General features: G+C 52.8%; 1 protein-coding gene and 1 pseudogene across 1 annotated transcript in view; one reads left to right on the top strand and one right to left on the bottom strand.

The window, feature by feature from the left end:
• Positions 1 to 11,820, top strand: part of BEAN1 (brain expressed associated with NEDD4 1) — a 31,161-nt gene extending 19,341 nt beyond the window's left edge. Inside the window, exons 3-5 of the mRNA XM_059667857.1 lie at positions 3,705 to 3,932; positions 8,637 to 8,742; positions 9,675 to 11,820. Coding sequence (XP_059523840.1) covers positions 3,705 to 3,932; positions 8,637 to 8,742; positions 9,675 to 9,969 — 629 coding nt within the window. The 3' untranslated portion in view covers positions 9,970 to 11,820. The remainder of the gene's footprint in view (positions 1 to 3,704; positions 3,933 to 8,636; positions 8,743 to 9,674) is intronic.
• Positions 2,051 to 2,999, bottom strand: LOC132217511 (nuclear envelope phosphatase-regulatory subunit 1-like; annotated as a pseudogene).
• Positions 11,821 to 15,262: the final 3,442 nt, after the last annotated feature.

Here is a 15,262-nt window from a genome sequence, read left to right as displayed (position 1 = left end):
TTAATTAATGTTACTAGCTACATGTGGCTAGGGCCACCATACTGAACTGCACAGTTTTAGGACACGGCTTTTGGTGAATTATATGGATGCATTTCTGTTGGAGAATGCATTCCATCGAGTACAATTTCTGGGTTAGAAGATATATATATAGCTTTAACAGCTAGAGCTAAACAGTTTTCCAGAGTAACTGCACCAATCCATATCCCCACCAGCCATGTCTGAGAGCTCTAGTTGCTCTACAATCTGCCAACACTTGGTATTGTCTGGATTTTTTCATTTTAGCCATTCTGGTGGAGAGTAGAGATATCACTTTGTGGCTTTCCTTTGAATTCCCCTGGTGATTAAATATAGTTTAGCACCTTAGATATCCTCTTTTGTGAAGCAGTTGTTTGACTCTTTTGCCCATTTTCCTTTTTTAAATATATTTTGTTGATTTTTTACAGAGAGTAAGGGAAAGGGATAGAGTTAGAGACATCGATGAGAGAGAATTATTGATCAGCTGCCTCTTGCACACTCCCCACTGGGGATGTGCCCGCAACCAACGCACATGCCCTTGACCGGAATCGAACCCGGGACCCTTCAGTCCGCAGGCCGACGCTCTATCCACTGAGCCAAACCAGTCAGGGCTCTTTTGCCCATTTTTCTATTAGATCTTATTATTACTGATTTATAGTAATTCTTTCTATATTCTGAATGCAAGTCCTCTGTTGGATACATTTCTGTGGAAATTTTCTCCCTCTTTGGATTGCCTTTTCACTCTCATAATGGTATCTTTGGGTTAACAGATGTCCTTAACTTTTTAGATATAACATTTATTAAATGTTATGTATAATTATTTCCTTTATTCATGTTTAACCTTAAACTTTACAGGCAATAATACAGAAGATAAGATTATGGAACACTCCCTTGGAGTTCCTAAGAAGGAGGGCTTTACTACTTCACCTCCAAGATTAAAATTTTATAACCATGAAAGCCAAGGTGGGCACCTTTCCAGTGGAATGGCAGCCTTGTTAAACAGTTTTTGTCTGTTATTGAAATTTCAGGCTTTAGGTTAAATGAAATTTAAAGGATTGCTCATAAAATAAACATTTTCCAAAATCTCATATTTTTTTCAAGTTAGAAAGGTACCTCCAATGCTTTAAAATATCAACAATGATATCCGCAGTTTAAGGACTCTTATAGTACATGTGACTATATGCGCACAATATGTCAACAACCCTCTCTAAGCAATGAAAATAGTAGCTCTGTGGCACTGCTCCCTTCTTATCCTTATGCAGGAGTAGAATGATCAGTTACACCTGCTTGATACCAGCACATTGGCATTCATACCAAGCGTAAAACCCAATTATTTAAAACAGCACAACTATCACATTCCCAGACAGTATGCAGTGTAGAACAGAATTTGTAGATTCAGAAACCTGTGGCATGTTCTTGGAATGCTTTTAAATAATAAATTACATTGAGCATTAAATAAAAACACTGCACTAAGTTCTATAACCACAATAGTGGCTGAACTTCAGTAGCTGATTTAACTATATCAGTTTCTGCTCAATCCCAGCATATTCTCTCGCAGTAGGATATTTTTAAGTGTGCATGAATGAAAGGCCCAGCTCTGCCCCTGCCTTGTCACAAGAGCGCTGGGGATGGCAAGCTGGTGAAATATGCCGGAAGAGAAAGGTGTGCGCAATTATTTTCCCTTTGTCTAACATTGGCTTTGATTTAGAGTAGAATGCAAAAACCTGATTTAAAAAATAAAAAAAGAAACTGAATGAGGGTCTGTTTCTAAGTTTAATTCAGTAGCCAAGCTATACTTCAACTGCAAAAGTCTTTGCAGGATGGAAAGTACTAAAGCAACACTCACACTGAAAGACAGGTAATCAGAGGTACCAGGGCACGGGGAATGTGAGCCATCGTGAGAAGACAGCCTGGGTAAATACCGCACATTTCCTGTCAGCTGCTGGTAAGACTTGATGTTTTTTTCAAACTGAAAAGGAATCCTGCAGGGCATTCTCCTTATCACTTATTTGAAGAAAGGCTGTTCTAGGCCCCCTCATTGAACATGAGGGCTAGGTTTCAAAATTCATTTCCTGTATCATCCCAAGGCACATGCTACTCTGTTAATACTGTGTGACATTGAATGGCTGTAATGGATGGTGCAACTGCTCTCTGGGGTATTCCCCGAAGAGCAAACCTATTAGCGTGAAACGGCTAATGGAGAAAAATGGATGATTGCGTAGAGAAGTGCAGAAGGACCCTTTTGCGTCTTGGGATCCCTTAACCAGTACCAGACGCCTGTGCAAACAGATACCTCCCTGGTAAGCATCCTCCAGTGATCTGGGGCAGGTGGTAGCTGGTGAATATATTTAGAAAGACTTCTTTCAAAACCTTCCATTGTTCACAGTTAGTACCTTTGTATCCTGTTTAAGAAATCCGAGGTCATGAAGATGTTCTCCAGTGTTTTCCTCTTAAAGCTCTACTGTTCTGCCTTTCACACTGAAGTTTATTTTTATAATTTTCAGGTTTGACCGTTATTTATTGAGCACCTACTGTGTATAGACATCCTGCTAGCCAGTGTGCTTTCATGCACTCATAGCAGAGATCACTGCTCCCGTTTTAGAGATGAAGCGATAGAGGTTCCGAAATGCGAATTACTCAGAGGGCACCACCTGCTGGAGGGAGGGCTAGGGTTTGAACCCAGGACCACCTGTGTCTTACTTCGCCAGAGCCTAAGGTGCAGGTCAGCGCTGATGGGGGAGCTCTGGGATTTCCCCCAAGGAAGGTGGCCAAGGAGGGGCCCTTCTCCCCAGAGGACCCGCGGGCCATTCACCGTCTCAGGATACTGATGTTGGCGAATAAAAGACCTGGGACTGAGGCTGGTTTGGGTCCCAAGACAACTCAGGGCTTCTAAGTAATCTTGGATGTTGAGGAGATAAAGGGCTCGTCCCCAAATACCCCGTAATGTTTTTAGGAATCCACAGTCCATGAATTACATGCTGAGAAGCTGTTCCATGCTCCCACCACTCCACACCCCTTCCTAGGAGTCCCTCCCCACCTCTGGGCCTTTGTCCCAATCTTCCCCTGCCCAGAATGCTTCCTGGCTTCACCTCCTCCGAGAAGCCTTCCCTGATCCAACCCAACCCCCAGCACCGCATGTCTGGGTCAGTTGATGCCCACAGCCAAGTCCTGTCTGACTGCCCCGGAGTCCTCTGGGTAGGTTTCGCCCCTGAGGCAGAAGGCCATGGCTGGAGGCCAGCAAAGTTAGTCCTCATTCTCCATCATCCTGTGCATCCCCCAGCCCTTCCCAAGACCTTGGTAAAGACCTGCTGACCCTTTAACCTTGTGTCTCGGGGAAAGAGAGTCCTTGTCTAGCACTGAGTCTTGGGTTCACTTATTCACTGTGTGACCCTGGGCAAGGCCATTGCCCTCTCTGAGCTTCCCTTTTCCTATCCATGAGTTAGTTGAGCTCCGAGGCCAGAGACTTCAGAGGAGCGGAGGGGAGGTCAGATCCTGCTACCAAAGGCTCCTTCAGGACTCTGCTCCCCTCCTCCCTGGAAGGAGCAGCCAGGAGAGAGTCTCTGGTCCTGACCTGAGTCTCCTCCACTGAGCCAGGGATGCATAACTCCCAGGGCAGCCGGGCTGGAGGAGGAAGGTGTGTGACCAGGTCTGTGCCCCAGCTCAGCATCCTCTCTCTTTGCTCCCAATAGGCTGGCACGGCAACCATACCCACCATTTCTACGCTGAACTAGAGAACTTCGGGAAGGGAAATGTGTATTCGTCTTCTATAATGTTGGTATGTGTAGTCTTAGGCCTGGTCATCACCATCTCTGGCGTCACCATCATCCTAGCCAAGAAGGCCTGGCGGCTCCAGCCCCGCCAGCCCCGCTATCGCTACTGCCGCCGCCGCTACCGTGGAGACGCCGAGGCTGACCAAGGTGAGCTGCTGCCCTTCTCAGAGCCTGGCCCTCCCATCCAATTGTGACTGCAACCCAGGACACATCAAAGAGGCGGCTGCTCTGTCGTGAGAGAGGGAGGGTGGGCAGGGAAGGCATCCTGAGGTCTTGGGGATCGGGAAGAGCTCGCAGATGCTCACCATGATGTCCTCAATGGCGTGGGGAGCCTAGTTGTCTACCCAGGTGGGGCTGCCGGTCAGAGGGAAGACAGCTTGTTATTCCCCAGCCCTGCCCACTGTTGGTCCAGCTGTACTGACAGCTGGTCCAGATGGTGCCAGCATGCCGGGTTGGATGGAGAAAGGCATAGGTGAGTGGGGTGGGAGGGTAATCTGGTAGGGGGATGAAGAGGTGAATAGGTGCGGGGAGGTGTGGGGTGAGTGGGTGGATCAAGGGATTGTTGGAGAAAGGGATGAGGGCTGGGATGAGGGATGGATAGCCAAATGGGAGGATGGAAGAATGGATGAATGGAGAGGTAGATGGATAGCTGGATGGAGGGCAGATGTGTGGGTTGGGTGGGATGTGTGAGTGGATGGGTAGGTGGGTGGGTGGGTGGATGTTTGGAAAGATGGAAGTTAGGGGAATGGATAGGTGCGGTATCGGATGGGGTAAGTGGGTAAATGAGTAAGTGGATGGATAAATGCATGGGCTGAATGACGAGTGAATGAATGACAAGCCTGCAAAGTGCAAGTAGAACTGACTTGAGGCCCTCCCCGTCACAGGGTCACCCTCTCAACAGAGCTGGTGGTGAATGCTTGGGCTGCCCAGTCCCGAAGTGCCCACCTGCCTAGTGTGCTCTCTCTTTCTCGGAAGGGGCCAGGGATTTAAAAGCGGAGGAAGGAACCCCACGGTATTTAATTCTCAGACGACCTTCAAGGGCAGGAAAAAGCCTGCCCTGCGGCCTCAGGGCTTCTCCTAGGACAGGGAAAAAGCAGGCCTGCGGAGTGGTCTGACCCCAGGGGCGCCGTGCACACAGCAGATTAAGTGCTTGGAGGCTCCAGAGCCAGGCAGGGCCAGAGGCTCTTTCCTCCTACAGGACAGAAAAAGCACCGCCTTCGAGCTCCTGCCACCTCTGCACCTTTGCAAATGCCCTTCCCTATGTCCAGGATGCCATTTCCCATACTTCCCCAACCGACAAAAGCTTACTTGTCCTTCCAGACCTGGCTCAAATGCTCTCTCCTTTGGGGAGATTCTCTGGCCCCTCCTCGTCCCTCCCAGATTGAGTTGGACCCTCCTCCCTGTACTATCTTGGCACTGTCCCTCCTCCTCCACCAGTGGCCCTGCCACAGGATGGCTGTGTGGCACCAGGGACAGCAGGGCCTGCACAAAGCTCTCCTCCACGTGGGCCCACAGCCCAGGCAGGACCTGGCCCAAGAAAAGTGCTCTGTGGGCAAGGAAAGGAACCACCTGGTTTCATCCGCGCAGCAAAACTGTGTCTGCCTGTTTAAAGGCCGGAAAACTGGAGCAACTTGTTGAATGGCCTAGAGGTCCCCCAGCCTGAGCCTGGTACTCAGAACATGGGCGAAGGGTCCACAGTAGTTCCCAAGCTGAAGTCTGAGAGGTCAACCGTGGCCTTGAGGAGAGATGGACCGGGGGGCAGACCAGTCCCTCCTACTCTTGGCTGGGGCCCCAGAGCCATTGCCACATGAGTGACACCTAGCCTGACCTCCAGAGCAGGGAGAGTGGCAGGAGGCCACAGCCCGGCCTTCGCTACCCCACCCGACTGTCAGCACCCTGCAGCCTTATTGCTGTGGGAACCCTCTGTGGGGCTCCCACCTCCCTAGCCATTTCTGGTCTCAGCTGCGGCTTTGGCACCTCCCTGATGCCCCCCACACCTTCCTCCAGCCTCCTGGGGGTGCATGGGGATGGGGATGGCACTGCCAGGAGCCTTAGAAAGATGCCAGGGAAGAGAGGAAAAACACACTGGGCGCAGCTGTGGGCAGAGCACCAAGCTTTGACCTATTGGCACTGGGGATCCTTCTGTCCTCAAACACCCCTTCCCTGGCCCCAGGGACAGACTCCCGTCTCTCTCCTTCCACTCCCAGGCTTTTGGGTGGGTTCCTATTGCCTGAGGAGGAAAGCATCAAGGTCCTCAGAGCCGGAGCCAGGGCCCTGGGTCCTCTCTCTATACCCACGGCAGCCTCAGGACCACCCACCATCCTCGCTCCAGACCGTGCACCCAGGCATCCCCAAGACATCTTCCCCTGGGGCCCCACACCCAGGGAGTCCAAAATGGCCCTCATCTTCCGTTCTTGCTGTACAACCTCAGGGAAGTTGCTTGACCTCTGTGTACCTACGTGAGTCATCTGTGAAATGGGTACACCGGACCCACCCCCAAAAGTTATTGCAAGGACTAAACTAGACAGCACCTGGCTAGTGAGTAAGTGCTCAGTAAGCGTTAACTGTTTTCATTATCTTTCCCCTAGAACACCTGCTCCCAGGCCATGTAGGCTGGCGCCCCCACCTGCCAGCCGCCAGCCTGGCAGCTCCGAGGCATTCTCCACAGGCATCCAACCTGACTGAACTGTGACTAAGTGACAGAGCCAAGGGAGCACCACAGAGCAGCCTCAGTTTCCCTGGGAGACCCAAGAAAAGCAGTTCAAGGAGAGAGGTGGACAGCCATGTGGGCGGTCCTGCCCACCAGGGCCCCCCACTCAGGCCGGCGGAACAGCCTTAGCTTTCCCGAGGTTAGGACAGCAGGTGGGATCCTTTCCTGACGACGCTGGCAGGGACGGGACCCTGCACCAGAGCCCAGCGGCCCTGGTTGCCATCATCCTGTTGTTTCCTGCTTATCTCTTTCCTGAGCTCCTTCCCCAAGCTCTTCCAAAAACCCATTCTTCAGCGGAAGCCCTGAAGAGAAACAGATCTCATCTCCGCTCCCTTCCACAGCGCGTCACTGGGCTCCTTTATCCTCGTATAAAAGTACCGTGTTCATGGTAGAAAACCTTTAAAACACAGGGAGTCTAAAGCAGAAGATAAGGGTCCTGGTCCTGTCATCCAGGCGGAGCCACTGTTGACGCCTGTGGAACATTTCCTCCCGGGAGCCTTCTCGCTGCCCTGAGTTTACACCTCCCCACGTGGTATAAATGCAGAGAGAGTTTTGTACCCAGATTTTTCCACTCACCATTGTACCTAGAGTGGGGGAAAGAGCTTAGGGGAGTGGAAAGGGCAGCCTTTAGACTGCAGTGGTTCTCAACCTTGGTTGCACATTAGAATCACCTCATCCTCAAGGATGAGGCAACCTTGGCTGCACATTAGAATCATCCGCATCCTCGAGGATGAGGCCCAGAAATCAGGATTTTAAAAAGATTTTTAGGTGATTCTAATGTGCAGCCAAGGTTGAGAACCACTGGTCTATAGAGTGAGGTCAGAGTGCTGCTGAGCTCAGAGAAAAGTCATAAGCACAACCCCAGACAAGCCCCACCCTGATGCTGAGCCCTACCCTCTGAGGGGAGGAGCCACCTGGGAGGCCATTGGTGTCCTCAAGTGAGTATGCCTGGTCCTCAAGTCTCAGCCATTTTTGCAGCTCCCACTTGCCCCTAGCCACCTTGAGTCTTGTCAGAAACGGGGAGGTGGAGCGCTGCCCTGGCCCTATCAGTAACTTGCTGTGTGGCCTTGGGCAAGTCCCTGGGCCTCTCTGAGCCTCAGCTGTAGAATGTGAAGACTGTGCTCCATCAGCATTTCCCATGCAGTGTTATTAGATAGAAGGAAATACGATCCTGTGGTCCAATGCTGGAGAAGCACAATTGAATGTGTTCCGCAGCTGCAGGACTTTTCAGAGCCTTTGATGTGCTAATACGTAGTCAAAACCCCAGAAGAAATACTTTCAACAATAAAGAATTACTTAAAAAACTAGAGGCCCGGTGCACAAAAATTTGTGCACTGGCAGGGGGTGGTGTCCCTCAGCCCAACCTGTGCCCTCTCACAGTCTGGGACCCCTCGGGAGATAACCACCTGCTGGCTTAGGCCCGCTCCCGGGTGGCAGATGGCAGGCCCTGATGGCAGCAGGGCAGGTGGCGGATCGCGCTGTCCCGCCCCGCCTGCAGTATGCAAATTTAACAGCCATCTTTGTTGGGTTAATTTGCATACTCTTCTGATTGGCTGATGGGCATAGCGAAGGTACAGTCAATTAGCATCTTTGTCTTTTATTAGTGTAGATAATAATACATAATACATAAACAAATACCCAGAAGAGAATGCGGTATACTGAGTCGCTAGGATTCATCACAGAAGACCCATTTCTCCCTGGGATCTTAAGGGAATAGTGTGTGGTTGGGGGCAGGGAGTAGGGTGGCCTGCCCCAGAGACCTCTGTAGCCCTCGTTCCCTGACAGCCTCTTGCCCCCTTTCATGCCCCAGACCTTCTCCACAGCTCAAAGCTTCCTGCTCACACCACACTCTTCTTTTTCTTTCCCTCCTTGGCTCAAGCTGTTCTGTTCCCTCTGCCCAGCCTGCCCCACTTCCCCTGGCTAAATCCTAGACAAGACTCAGCTCTGGGAGCCCCTCCGCCAGGAAGCCCTCCCTGACCCCAGGCTGGGTCCGGCCTGCTCTGTTCCTACAGCCTCAGTACTACGTCTACCAAAGCTCATCACACACTGCTCAGTACAGGGCTGTCACATTCTGGGGTGCCACTGGGGGGAATCTCCCTGACGCCAGCCTGAGGCCCAGGCCGAATGTCTGTTCCCTGCAGACTCCCAGGAGCACTCCTTCTGCCGCCGTGGGATACACTGCGCCTGCAGCCTCAGGGGCTACCGGTTCAGTTCTCTGCACCGGCTGCACATAGACGCTCCACCAAGGTAGGAGGCCTCCTGGGGAGAGGGTGTGAGAGGGGGGGGCTCTGGGCACAATGCCCCCTCATGGGAAACAGCAACGCCTCCCCAAGGGGTAGAAAGGCAGAAAACATCTGCTCAGAGCGTGTGACCATCTCTCACCCTCCTGACCAAGCAGGTCCCAGGGGGCAGGGTCTGACTCAGAGCTGCCACCAGGAGACACTCAAGGAGGAGGAGAAAGCGCAGCCCCTTCAGGCCGGGCCCCAGCTCCTTCGTTTGCGCCCCAAAGCCCAAATCACACCCACTGGGATGGGGTCAGTGCATCCAAACTGCACTCGGCCCTCGGGCGGCCCTGTCCCATTGGCAAGTTCTCCTCTGGGCCTTCAGGTCCACCCTCAGGCAGGTCACCCCCAGCCAGTACTTGCAAAGAGAAGAGGTCTGGGGCTTCCATCACTTTCCTACCAGGGACCCTCGGCTCTCCCTCTTCCCTTCTCCCTCTGCTCTGGGTGCGGGGAGGGCAGTGCACTTGCCCTCTCCCGGGCCGGAGGACACTTTTCAGCCCTGCACCTCTGGCTCAGGGGCCCCAGGGCTGGAAGGGCCACTTTGGAGTGACTTCAGATCAAGGGTGCCTGCAGCTGCTCCAGGCAGCTCTGCCCACACTCGGGGGCCAGCCTGGGAGACGTTTGGTCCACAGCTTCCTGCTGCTCTGAGCCACCTGTGGCCCGCGCTCAGAGACCTGCTCGCTGAGTTCACACAGAACACGTGGCTGGGTCAGGACCAGAATCTAGGTCTCGTGGTTCTGGGGGCAGAGCGGTTCCACTGGAGCCGCATGACAAAGGCCTGGCTGGTCCACGCCAGGCAGCTTGTCACTGAGCACAGGCTCTCAGCTCTTGGGGAAAGACCCACACCTGCCCGAAGGCCAGGCCCCACCGGCCCTGAGGGAGTCCCTTCTCTTGTAGCTACGAAGAGTGCATGGGGCCAGGGGCCACCCAGCTGTACCCCCCCACGGAGGCGCCACCACCCTACTCACTGATAGACCCCGACAGCGGCCACAGCTCCGGCGGACCCCAGCAGGCGCACAGTGACCTCTTCACCGTCTCCATGGATGCCCTGCCCCCTTACGAGGCTGTGTGTGGGCCCTGCCCTCCACCGAGCCTGCTGCCACTGCCAGGCTCAGAACCAGAGCCCAGCAGCCCCCAGGGCCCACCGAGCCCAAAAGGAAGCCTGGCTTCCAGCCCAGAGATGATTGTGTGAATGCCAGCAGGCCACGTCCTGCCGGTCCCTAGGGGCTGAGAAAGACCTTTCGGGAACACAGGGAGCGCGTGCACGCACACATATACACACACACAGACACAAACTCATGCACACACAGAGACACACACATACACATACATGCAAACTAATGCACACAGACACATATGCACACAAACTGATGCACACACACACGCAACACAAACTCTTACGCACACACAGCACTCCTACATGCACACATATAATACAACTTACACACACACAGACATATACACAGTGACATGCCCATGTGTACATACACATCCAAACATGCCCCACACGTGTGAAGACACATACACAGACGCCCCCCTCACATGCACCATGCAAAATCATCTGTGAAGGTTGCATTCAAAAGGAAGCTCTCCCTACCTCCCGTCCCTCCCCAGCCTGCCGGTGATGACTTAGAGACAGCACTGGGCAGAGAGGTGCAGAGGGGACTAAGGCTTGCTCTCGCCTCTCCCGGGCCTGTTTGCCCCTGCCCTCACCTGGCAGGCGGTGCCAAACTGTGATTCTGTCTCGAGAAACAGCCTGACCATTGCAGGTCAGCTGTCTGCCCCCACCCCCTCCAAGGGCAGCCTGTCTCCTGGTTGGTGGACAGGTCTCAGTGTGACTCAGCTACACACTGAACCTCTCTGCCAAGTCCAGGGCAACAAAACCACATCACCACCCTGCCGCTTACGGGGTGCGGACACGGGCCTGAGGGGCTGGGGCACAACCTGGAGGCCCTTACAGCCCTCTCTGCCCTCACCCTTCCCAGAGTGCCCTCAGCCTGGCCCTGCCAGCCGAGTTAATCTCCGAAGCCCCACCCTGAACCACAGGGATGAACAGGGCTCCTGGTGGGTGTGCCATAGTGGTGAGGGTCACAGCTGTGCCCCTATCAGTCCAGCCACTTCCCAGGACTGAGCATCTTCAGAACATAAGGGCTCTGAGCCGCAGGAGCGGCCCCTCACTTAAGTATGGGCCCAAGCCAGGCCCCAGGAGCCGACACTGTCCTCTGGCGGCTGCCCCTTTGGGAATTGAGCTGCCATGCTCTGGCCTCGCCCTCTGGGGAGTTTGCAGAGACAATATAAGGCAATGTGAGCCCCATCGTGCCGCTGCTAGGACCAGCGGTTGCCTCTCAGCCTTGATGCCGGGCACCACGGAAGGGCGTGCGTGGGTTGCCTGGTGGTAGAGAGGCCCCAATCTTGGCCCATGAAACCCAGCAGTTTCCAACAGAGGCCATGCAGGTCACACAGCTGACTCCTGAACGCCCTGCCTGCCAGAGGGGGCACCTGGGAATCCCTGAGGAGGGACCCACCAGCATCACCAGTGGCAGGGAGCAGAGACCTCAAGTCCACTCTGCCTCCCTCGCCCGTCCTTAAACACCCTCTTTCCTCTCCTCCCCCTCCCCACAAAGGGCTAAAACAATTCACCCCTTTCTTAAGAAGGGGGTAGCAAGAATGGCAATTGTGAATTTTATTTTGTATAGAACTAGTATTTTTGTCGGTGCAGGACTGAAAGGAATCCGGTCAAAGGTTCGGCAGCACCTGGAGCTTCTGGCTCCACGTGGAGTAGGGACCTTGTTTACAAGCAGTTCTGTCACCTTGTGGTTTACTTGTACTGTTTTTCAAGCAAAAAATATTTGTCTGTTGTACTGTATTGCTTTAAATACACTCCAGGGGTGAAACCCATCCTGCTTCTGCAACCCTTAAGACTGCTGTAAGGGGGCCGGGGCACCCCTATGTACTCATCAGTGTGGGAAAGTGAACAGCTTTTCTTGCTCCTGGATTAAGCGCTATTTAAGCAACTGTGGATGTTTTCTGTGTTCAAAATAAATACATCATATCCATAAAAAGTGTGGCAAGAAGTATCATTGGGGCGGGGCGGGCTAGAAGAGGTCAATGCAGGGAAAGGGGGGCATATGTCATACTTTCAACAATGAAGATTTATTTTAAAATTCCAAAATAAAAAATAAAAAGAAGTAACACTGTATCAAAGGGGGGCTGGTACCATCTGAAATCTCTAAGGAAAGGAAACAACATCAAACTGAAAACATATTACTTCTCTCAGAATTAGCAGCCATTGAAGCCTTGTCATTTTCCTGTTGAACCAAATATTGAGTATGTGGGGAGTCAGTGACTTTAGAGTCCTGCTTCCATCAGTCCCGCTCCAAGCCCACACTGCCACCTGCTGGCCCCCTGCTGCCACTGTTCAAAAGCAAATGAATCTACACCCGAAGAACCTGCAAATTCCTTAGTCCAGTGATCGGCAAACTGCGGCTGGCGAGCCACATGCGGCTCTTTGGCCCCTTGAGTGTGGCTCTTCCACAAAATACCACGTGCTGGCGCGCATGTACACTGCGACTGAAACTTCGTGGCCCATGCGCCACACTCAAGGGGCCAAAGAGCCGCATGTGGCTCGCCAGCCGCAGTTTGCTGACCACTGCCTAGTCCAGGGGTAGGCAAACTTTTTGACTCGAGGGCCACAATGGGTTCTTAAACTGGACCAGAGGGCCGGAACAAAAGCGTGGATGGAGTGTTTGTGTGAACTAATATAAATTCAAAGTAAACATCATTACATAAAAGGGTACGGTCTTTTTTATTTTTATTTTAGTTTTATTCATTTCAAACGGGCCAGATCCGGCCCGCGGGCCATAGTTTGCCCACGGCTGGCCTAGTCCCGCGTTCAAACCCACTGCGCATGGTCACTCAGAGTTGTAGACGAAACTTGTCTTCTACCCTTGGGGTGTTCCATGAGGTTAACCCAGTCATGAATTCCACTTTCAGGAATAGCCCCTGCCCCTCCCGGCATCTCTCTCTGGGCACAGCCTGATACCTAAGCCCCATCTCTGTATGCGATACAATCACTCCTCTGTCCTCAGCACGAGTGTGCATGGCTCAGGTGCCACCTCCGTGTTCTGGGGACCCTCCTGGGAACGAACGCAGCAGCCTTCGTGGAAGTGGCATCACCACCCTACACTGACACCCCGTCCCAACAACACACACACTCAGGGTGCCACTGGCACCGGGAACTGTTGGGCTCGGCTCTTCCTGCCTCCTCTATCCACGACGCGCCCTGTGGCCACCGTAGGGCACCACATTCAAGGTCCTTCTGCAAACAAGGCTGACCTCTCTCGGCCAGGGGCCTGAGGGGTGAGGGCTGAGGAGGGACCCTTGTGCAGGCTGGGTGGCCTCCTCTTGCTGGAGTCTTAACCCTTTGCGCTCCAATTTTATTTTAAGAATTCAAACAGTCTGGTCCGAATTGGAAGTCCTTCCTCTCTTGGTTGCAGTAGTTCCCTGGCGGAAATTGCCAATCAGCTCAATCACCTACTCGACGTTGGACCTGCTACTAGCGCCTGGTCTGTCGAGTCAGCCTCGACGTTGGAGCGCAAAAGGTTAAGGAAGGGGAGCTGCAACTGATGGCAGATGAGGCTACCACAGTGGGCCGGCGTGTGTGGACACGTGTTCCAAGGTCTTCGGACAGGGCACCAGGAGCACCCCACACGAGAGCGCAAATCACCCGAGAGAAAGAGGAAGGAGGGTCGGTACCGAGTATGGCCGTCCACGGCTTGCACTGGCCAAGCCCCCTGCACAACCACACGTGGGGGTCCCACCCCCTGCTCCTGGAGACACTCTGGCACACACTGAATGCAGCATGGCTCAGCTCACAGCACCTGAGGTTTTGTGAGCGTCTGCTTAGACGGCTTAGGTGCGCGCGCACACACACAAGCGCCCCTTACACACTCAGAGGCCCACACACACACTCCAAGGCCATCCACTCTCATATCAGGGGACTGACCTGATGACTGACCAGGTTCTGGCTGTGAGCCATGGAAGGCCCGGCAGCGTCCTCGTGGGAGAGTGAATCTTCCTGCCTGGGCTCTGCTTGGCTTGACCCCGACGCCTGACCTCACGCTTGACCTCCGACACTTGACCTCACGGCTTGACCTCACGTGGCACCTCCCCAAGCCCACGTGAACTCTATCAGGACCAATTGCCGGGCTGGAGGCGGGGCATGCCTTTGCCCACCGGGCGGCCGCCCAGCTGTGCCTGCTCTCTCCAAGGCAGCGGTTCTCAACCTTGGCTGCACATTAGAATCACTTGGGAATCTTTTTAAAATCCTGATTTCTGGCCCTAACCGGTTTGGCTCAGTGGATAGTGGCGAACCTATGACACGCGTGTCAGAGGTGACACGCGAACTCATTTTTTTGGTCGATTTTTCTTTGTTATATGGCATTTAAATATGTAAAATAAATATCAAAAAACATAAGTCTTTGTTTTACTATGGCTGCAAATATCAAAATTTTTCTATATGTGACACGGCACCAGAGTTAAGTTAGGTTTTTCAAAACGCTGGCACGCCGAGCTCAAAAGGTTCGCCATCACTGGGATAGAGCGTCGGCCTGTGGACTCAAGGGTCCCAGGTTCGATTCCGGTCCAGGGCATGTACCTTGGTTGCAGGCACATCCCCAGTGGGGGATGTGCAGGAGGCAGCTGATTGATGTTTCTAATTCTCTATCCCTCTCCCTTCCTCTCTGTAAAAAAATCAATAAAATATATTTTTTTTAAAAAAAAAAATCCTGATTTCTGGGCCTCATCCTCCAGAAATTCTGTTTCTTTGTTACTAGTGTCGTGGCCCCACCCCATAACAAAGAAACAGAATTTCCGGAGGGTGGGGCCCAGAAATCAGGATTTTAAAAAGATTCCCAGGTGATTCTAACGTGCAGCCAAGGTTGAGAACCACTGCTCCAAGGCATCCCAGGTCTGCCCTACCTTCTGCCCTACGGCTGCTGGCTGCCTGGTCCGTGACCTGCCACAACACTGGCACCTGAAGTACAGGTGGAGGGGGATGGACAGCCCGGGAAATGGGGAGCCCTCCACTCGCTGACAGGCTCTGAGCCTGTTAGTCAATTTTGAGAGGCAGAAACCCAACTGAAACAAGAAAGGGTATTTAGCGGCTCATTCAGTGATGGTGAACCTATGACATGCGTGTCACAGGTGACACGCGAACTCATTTTTTTGATAATTTTTCTTTGTTAAATGGCATTTAAATATATAAAGTAAATATCAAAAATATAAGTCTTTGTTTACTATGGTTGCAAATATCAAAAAATTTCTATATGTGACACGGCACCAGAGTTAAGTCAGGGTTTTTCAAAATGCTGACGCGCCGAGCTCAAAAGGTTTGCCATCACTGTGCTGGCGCCGAGCTCAAAAGGTTCGCCATCACTGTGCTGACGCCGAGCTCAAAAGGTTCGCCATCACTGTGCTGACGCCGA

Source organism: Myotis daubentonii, chromosome 15 (assembly GCF_963259705.1).
Source record: "Myotis daubentonii chromosome 15, mMyoDau2.1, whole genome shotgun sequence".
NCBI classification, from domain to species: Eukaryota; Metazoa; Chordata; class Mammalia; order Chiroptera; family Vespertilionidae; genus Myotis; species Myotis daubentonii.
Note: the sequence above shows the minus strand (reverse complement) of the source record. Positions and strands in the feature narration are given on the sequence as shown.